The sequence below is a fragment of the Leucopleurus acutus genome (assembly GCF_964270905.1).
Source record: "Leucopleurus acutus genome assembly, chromosome: 20".
Taxonomy (NCBI): domain Eukaryota; kingdom Metazoa; phylum Chordata; class Mammalia; order Artiodactyla; family Delphinidae; genus Leucopleurus; species Leucopleurus acutus.
Genome location: NC_139162.1, coordinates 46715528 through 46723497, shown reverse-complemented (window position 1 = coordinate 46723497; position 7970 = coordinate 46715528). Strand labels below are relative to the sequence as shown.

Here is a 7970-nt window from a genome sequence, read left to right as displayed (position 1 = left end):
CACAGCTTTCTAAAATAAAATAGGGACCCAGGGCTTCCCTGGTGGCGCAGTGGTTGAGAATCTGCCGGTTCGAGCCCTGGTCTGGGAGGATCCCACATGCCGCGGAGCAACTGGGCCCGTGAGCCACAACTACTGAGCCTGCGCGTCTGGAGCCTGTGCTCCGCAACAAGAGAGGCCGCAATAGTGAGTGGCCCCCGCTTGCCACAACTAGAGAAAGCCCTCGCACAGAAACGAAGACCCAACACAGCAAAAATAAATTAATAAACTCCTACCCCCAACATCTTCTTTAAAAAAAAAAAAGGGGACCGAGACACTGATGGTGTAGGTGTGCCTTACCAAGAATTCTTGACTATGACTTCCCTGGTGGCGCAGTGGTTGAGAGTCCGCCTGCCGATGCAGGGGACACGTGCTCGTGCCCCGGTCCGGGAGGATCCCGCATGCCGCGGGGCGGCTAGGCCCGTGAGCCATGGCCGCTGAGCCTGCGCGTCCGGAGCCTGTGCTCCGCGACGGGAGAGGCCGCAGCAGTGAGAGGCCCGCGTACCACAAAAAAAAAAAAAGAATTCTTGTCTAAAACTTAGAAGTATGAAGCAGCCCTTGTCATTCGTTGGGGACTGACAGCAACAAAGGCCTTGCCGAAACTTAGCATTATGAACCTTCTCACAGGCACGGTCACCACACAAGCATGCCAGTTAAACACAGCCGCGCGAGCGTACACGCTCACGTGCACGCACGCGCACAGAGATACGCACGAGCATGCGCACTCGCTCACGTGTTCACGCGCACAATTGTGCTGTTGCGTTGTTCCAAAGTTTCTGAGAAGCGGCCGCACGGGCTCCGCGGTCCGAGATGCCCAAGCTGCCCGCAGGCAGCAGTGTTCCGCCGACGGGCTGGGCGAATGGCGACCGCGACGTCCCGCAGGCGGAGGTCGGCGGCGGGAGGCGGGAGCCGGCCCCTACGGGGCCTGCGGAGCCCGGGGAAGGTCGGATGACGGACGAGGACAGAGAAGGCCCGGTGGCTGGGCCACGCGGGGACGGGTGTCCCCGAGAGTCGCCCCGGCAGGGGAACGGCCCCGACCCGGCCGAATTCCCACGACCGCAACGCGAGCCCGAAGGCTTCGAGCCTGACTTGGGACAGGCGCAGCCTTGGTTGTGGGGAAGAGGTGCCCAGCGCCCACGGCAGCCGATTAAGAGGGTTTGACGAACCCAACTGGGTGTGTTACGGATGTGTGTAGAGCAAGGGAAGTAGCCCACGATTCCAGCTGGCAAACGCGTTATCCCAGCGTCTGTCTGATTATACATTTATCAAAGATCTCTTTACATCTGTGGCTCTCAGTCACCAGGCTGCAGAACTCGGGTGCGATGAGCTGAAAGACAGGGAATAGTTTTCACCACCAAAAAAAAAAAGTTAATTATGTGAGGTGATGAAAGTGTTAACTAACCCTATTGTAATTATTTCAAAATATATACATGTATCAAACCATCACATTGTACAACTTAAACTTATACGTTACGTGTCAATTTCATCTCGATAAAGCTGGGGGGAAAACATACCTTTCCTCTAGACTTCTTTCTATTTTAAGATCAGGCTTCTGCAGGACCATGCCTGTGGGCTTCCTAGAAACCCTTTCTTCTAGCTGGGAAGCTCACCTACGCACTGCCTCACATTTTTGAACTTTTAACAAAGAGTCATAAAGCCACACCTTTAATCTGATCTATACTCACAGGCTGTTTTTCACTTTGACAATCTTTTTTTTTTTCACTGGATGTGAAAAAAGCTTTTCTTTCCCAACCTAGCAAGTCATAGTCTCTCTACATTTCCTTTAAATTCTTCTGGAAAGTCAGCCAGTTCCTTCTATCGGTCAACCCTTTCTTGCTACGCTGTGTATCATACTCATCAGTGAGTAATCAGCAGTATGCCTGGGTATCTCCTTAGCCAAACACTTTCTATTTTCTGTTTCTATTTCTATTTCTGGGTAATCACAGGCGACAGTTTGCCAATTATTTCACTACATCATAATGAGTCATCATTTTTTCTGTTCCAATAACAATTTCCTCACTGTTTTCCCTACGTATCTTAGCCTTTTCTTAGGGCACTACCCAACTCCTGATACCAATTTCTGGAGCAGTTAATCTATTGCCACAATAATGTTGCATGGCAAATCACATCAAGCATTTATTTAGTCTGTGAGCCTAAAAGTCAGCTGGTGGCTCAGATGGAGCTGACTGATCTTCCCCCCGACCCTGCCACGAGCCAACCACAGGTTGAACCTGGGCCCCGGCAATGAAAGCACTGACTCCTAACCACTGGACCACCAGGGAATTCCCAGGACTGACTAATCTTGAATGCCTTGTCTGAGACCACGTTTCCCAGTCCCAGGTGTCTTCCACCGTCCAGCAAGCTGGTCCAGGATTGTTCTCATGGTCGAGACAGGAGTCCGAGAGAGAATGGAAGCATGAAATGCCTCTTGAGGCCCAGTCTCGAAACTGATACACCATCATGTCTGCCACATCCTATCGGTCAAAGCAAGTCACAAGGCCAGTTTCGATTCAAGGGATGGAGAAAAGGAATCTACCTATTGATGAGAAGAGCTACGAACTATTATTACAAAGCGTGTAGAAACAGAGAGGATGGAGAATTGGGGCCACTTTTACAATTAATCTAGCACAGTAACAATCTTGGGAAAAGAGACAAGGCTTGTAACATCATGTTTAGACCTCAACACAGCATTAACTATCTCAGGAGAGATAAGCAAATCTAGAAAATCCCCTTAGAGAAAGAAGCACCTATATCCACCATTAAGTCAGCTCAAGCCCATCTAGTGAGCAGAACATGTAGGGCCTAGAATAATCAGGGGTAAAAAAGAGGCAAGAATGACATCATGATTTCCCCAATTGTCCTAAGCCAGGTTCAGATTCTGAGCTGTGGTTTCAACCCCTATCCATAAAAGTACTGATTTAGGTCAACATGTGTATTTATCCTTTAAAGGAAGTCGTTGTTCCCAGTAAGGATAAATATCCCACCAGTACTATTTATTACAGGCTTTTGCAGCTTTTGGGAGAAGAAGATCCAGTCCCTTTCCTTATAAACTCTTCACCTCCTCTTTTAAAATGTTAATTGTATGACCATGGGTTTAAATTCTCTATTTTTTCCTGTAAAAATATACCAGTGTGGAGCCCCTGATATCAGCTCGCTTAATTGTTGAGTCTGCACCATGACTAAAACTGTCCTCAGATGATTCTGAAATGCTGGCGGTGAGTCAGAGACAAAGATGCTACAGCCGCTACACAGGAACAGTCTTGGGAGCAATAGCGAACCTGGAATCTATCTCAAATTTTTGCTTTCATCTCCCCACATGAGCACTTCTGTTTAATACACCATAATTTTCTCTAGAGCTATTCTTATCCCTGGATAATGGGAGGGCCTTTCAGCTTCAGCTGGAAGGTGATTTGGGGCCTCAAAAGACAGGACAGATATCTGCCTCCATAGTATTATAGCAAATTACTGCAATTTCTAGTTCCCCCTCTAATAATATGTTATTATACAAGTCTGGGGATTCTTCTATTAAATATTTGTGATTTTCCAGGCAGCCTGAGGGTGGCAGCAATGGACCTTTGGTCTCCAGACTAGCCTGGGAGCTGTCTTTAAGGAGCCACACACTTAGTCATTGCCCAGATGCTGGGGTGAAGCTGTGTTTGAAGCAGCACATAGGCTGGGTGTTGTGTTTTATAAATGTGGTGCTTGGACCAGGAAAACAAAAATGCAACCTCGGGGCTTCCCTGGTGGCGCAATGGTTAAGAATCCACCTGCCAGTGCAGGGGACACGGGTTCGAGCCCTGGTCCAAGCCCTGGTCCGGGAAGATCCCACATGCCGTGGAGCAACTAAGCCTATGAGCCACAACTACTGAGCCTGCGCTCTAGAGCCCGCGAACCACAACTACTGAAGCCCGCACGCCTAGAGCCCATGTTCCGCAACAAGAGAAGCCACCACAATGAGAAGCCCGCGCACCAAGACGAAGAGTAGCCCCCACTCGCCGCAACTAAAGAAAGCCTGTGTGCAGCAACGAAGACCCAATTCAGCCAAAAATAAATAAATAAATAAATTTATTTTAAAAAGAAAATGCGGGCTTCCCTGGTGGCGCAGTTGTTGAGAGTCCGCCTGCCGATGCAGGGGACACGGGTTCGTGGCCCTGGTCCGGGAAGATCTCACATGCCGCGGAGCGGCTGGGCCCGTGAGCCATGGCCACTGAGCCTGCGCGTCCGGAGCCTGTGCTCCGCAACGGGAGAGGCCACAGCAGTGAGAGGCCCGCGTACCGCAAAAAGAAAAATAATAATGGTAATGGATATGTAACTATCAAGAAAATTAAGTCACCTAGAGGGGTGGGATAGGGAGGGTGGGAGGGAGACGCAAGAGGGAGGAGGTATGGCGATATATATATATATGTATAGCTGATTCACTTTGTTATAAAGCAGAAACTAACACACCATTGTAAAGTAATTATACTCCAATAAAGATGTTAAAAAAAGAAAGAAAAGAAGAAAAAAAAAAAGAAAGAAAGAAAATGAAGTATTTATAACCACAATGAAAAGCATAGGTGAATCTCATAAAAATAATGTTGTGGGAAAGAAACGATACACAAGAGTATGTAAAATTCAAAAAAACAAGCAAAATTAAACTACAGTATCAGAATGCAGCTCTAGGTAGTAAAACATAAAGAAAAGCAAAGAAATAATTACCATACATATCAGCATAGTAGTTACCTCTGGGTAGAAAGGAGACAATAGTGATAAGAAGAGGGAAAGGATTCTGGGATACTAGAAATATTCAATTCCTTGACCCAGGTGGTGGTTACATGGACATTCACTTTGCGATAAATCATTCAGCCGTATAGTTATATTTTGTATATTTTTCCTGCATGTTATATTGTACGAAAAAGATTTAGAAAAAAAATTAATGTCCAAGAATAGCCAAAGCATTTTTTTTTAATAACAAGGGAACATTATTACAAAGTTTTAGTAATTAAGAGGATTGGTATGGGTGAAGATAGGCAAATGAATAAATGGAAAAGAATAAAGAACCACACCCTACCCCCAAAATAACCCATGAATCTAAACTATCTGGGTATAAAATAGAGGTGGCATTATAATCACTAGAGAACAAGAAGGAAGAGGCATCCTAGGATGTAATCTTGGGAAAGCCAACAGGAAGCGATCTTGTGAGACTTTCCTTGTAGACATTAAACTAGTTGAAATGTAAAACAAGGCTCGACTCCGCCCTTAGACATTCTGGGTAACAGGGGAAGGTTTCAGGTGTGTTTGTTGGCTCTTCCGGCCGCTAGGTGGCACCTGGAAGATCGCAGGCGCGTGGGGATGACTCATGCGCAGTGCTCTTAGGTTCAGCCACAGGCCCTACGCTCGTGCACGTGGGTTTGCCCACAGCGTTGACCTGTGTGCACAGCGCTCACGCACGCGCATTTACTTGCACACCGCTGATCGCGCTGTACCGTTATTCCCGTTTTTCTGAGAGCGGCCGAGCTGACCCCGCGGTCCGGGATGTCCGAGCTGCCCGCAGACAGCAGTGTCCCACCGAAGGGCGCGGCGAATGACAACGGCGACGTCCCGCAGGCGGAGGTAGGCGGCGGGAGGCGGGAGCCGGCCCCAGCGCAGCCTCTGGAGGCCAGGGACCGTCCGATGGCGGCGGCCAGGGAAGGTCCAGTGGCGGATGCCAGGGAAGGTCCGATGGCGGCGGCCAGGGAAGCCCGGATTGCAGAGGTTGCCCGATTGTTGGCGGAGCCAGCAGAGGAAGAGGGTCCTGAGGGCAGACGCCGGTCCAGGCCCGGGAACAGCCCAGGCCTGGCTGCGTTGCCGAATCTCCGCCTCCGTCACCCACTTGGCGTTTTAGGAATTAATTATCAGCAGCTCCTCCGCCACTATCTGGAACACTACCCGATTGCTCCCGGCAGAATTCAGGAGCTTGAAGGACGCCGCAGGAGATTTGTGGAAGCCTGCAGAGCAAGGGAAGCAGCGTTTGATGCCGAATATCAGCGGAATCCTCAGAGGATGGATTTTGATATTTTAACATTTAGTATAACTCTGACTGCATCTGAAATTATCAATCCTCTGATAGAAGAACTTGGTTGTGATAAGTTTATCGGTAGAGAATAATTTAGTGATGAAACTACTTCAAGAACCTCTGCGTTCAGTACAGTCATACCAATCCTGTAACTTGATTTTAAAAAGTCAAAATATTTGAGAATAAGGCAAGGCACAGTTGAAAAAGAAAAGGAAGCTTATCAAGAAAAACCATCAGAAAATAAATAGAAGAAAATAAAAAACGTTATGACTCCTCTAACGTCCTTTGAGTTTGTGATTGATCCAGACTGTTTTCCCTGCATTGTGGAAATGTCTTTTAGAATTGCTTCACTAAAGTGAAGAATGGTTTTATATAATTGAGACTTGATGAAGAAAAACTGCCAATAGAGCCCATAGTGTAAGATGGATTTTGTGTTTTCTGAGGCATTTCAAATGAAAGGCAAAGTAAATACTGTATATATTACATGATAAATTATGTATTCAAGACTATCGGAAATTTCTGGATTTTTTCTTTCATTCAATTTTTAATACTTTTTTGGTAAATAATCTATTTATAAGCCCCCAAAATATAAAGTGTGCAATGAAAAGTCTTCTATCCCTTGCCCCCCGCCCACCCAGTACCTACCACAATTCCCATCTGTAACCACAGTACCTCTTCTGTCTTTTCAGTTTCCCTATGTATACACAAGCAAATACAAATCTGGGTGGGTTTTTTTTTTTCATTTCTTCACAAAAGTTGACAAATTATATTTATTGATTTATGCATTGCATTTTCAGTAAGAACTTATCTTAAAGATCCTTCCAAACCACTACATTTCCTCATTCTTTTTTAGAGCTGCATTTTATTCCATTCTGTGGTTATGTTGTAATTTACTTAACCAGGAACATACTGATGGGCATTTAGGTTTTTTCCCATCATTTTCTATTGGCCAAAAAAGTTGCTATAATAGTTAATCTTGTCTGTATATCCCGTGGCATGGGCACAAATACAGTATTGCTCTGATTCTAAATGCACTTTTCATATATTGACGTCTCTGAAATTGGGGTGTGTCTTACATTTGATGCTGTAATACAGCATTTTCATAAAAATAATAGTGCATATTATAATCAGCAGCTTCTTAGATTCCTTGTTATGTATAATATCTTAGTATGACTTTCCAGAGGTGAGAATTCTGAGGTGAATGCACTCATGTGAAAGTTTAGAGATATTACTAAGTTGCCTTCCATTCATGTTGTACCTCTTCACACTGCCACCAGCAACTGCTGAACATGGACATTTCCCCTGCAGCCTCACCAGCACAGTAAGTCATCAAGTGTCTGGATTTTGCCAGTCTATATAGTTGGAAAATGGTATATCAGTTTTAATTTGCTTTTCTCTCATTATGAGGGAAGTTAAATATCTTTTCATTTGAGTCATACATATTCCCTTTTCCATGAACTATCTATTCAAAATCTTTTCTCCATTTCTTTCCTGAATAATTTTGTCCTTTCTTTATTGACTCTGTTAACTATTAATGAAATAGTGAGATGAGCTATGATAATAGCTTGTAATGTGAGTTATGGATAGTTTTTCCTAGGTTGTCATTTGTCTTTGGTTTTCCTGAAAGCCTTTTGGCATGGAGATTTTTGCTCTTGTTTCCTTTTATCTTTTAAACATGCAAGATTTGGGGAATTCCCCGGTGGTCCAGTGATTAGGACTCAGTGCTTTCACTGCCGGGGCACGGGTTTGATCCCTGGTCGGGGAACTGAGATTCTGCAAGCCGTGCAGCGTGGCCAAAAAAAAAAAAAAGAGAGAGAAAAAACCTGCAAGATTTCGAAACTCGAGGTTTTCTCGGTGTGTGTGCATGTGTATGTATGTGTGTGGTTTTATTGTTCATATT

The 7970-nt window shown here is 45.5% G+C and overlaps 1 protein-coding gene across 1 annotated transcript; it reads left to right on the top strand.

Annotated features, from left to right (window-relative positions):
* Positions 1 to 846: 846 nt before the first annotated feature.
* Positions 847 to 6569, top strand: LOC309976550 (EP300-interacting inhibitor of differentiation 2-like; the record flags this gene model as incomplete). The annotated part of the gene is given in 3 exon segments (XM_082862198.1): positions 847 to 1024; positions 1027 to 1034; positions 5665 to 6569. Coding segments are annotated over 3 exon segments (684 nt in total). The 3' UTR covers positions 6163 to 6569.
* Between the last annotated feature and the right edge of the window lie 1401 nt (positions 6570 to 7970).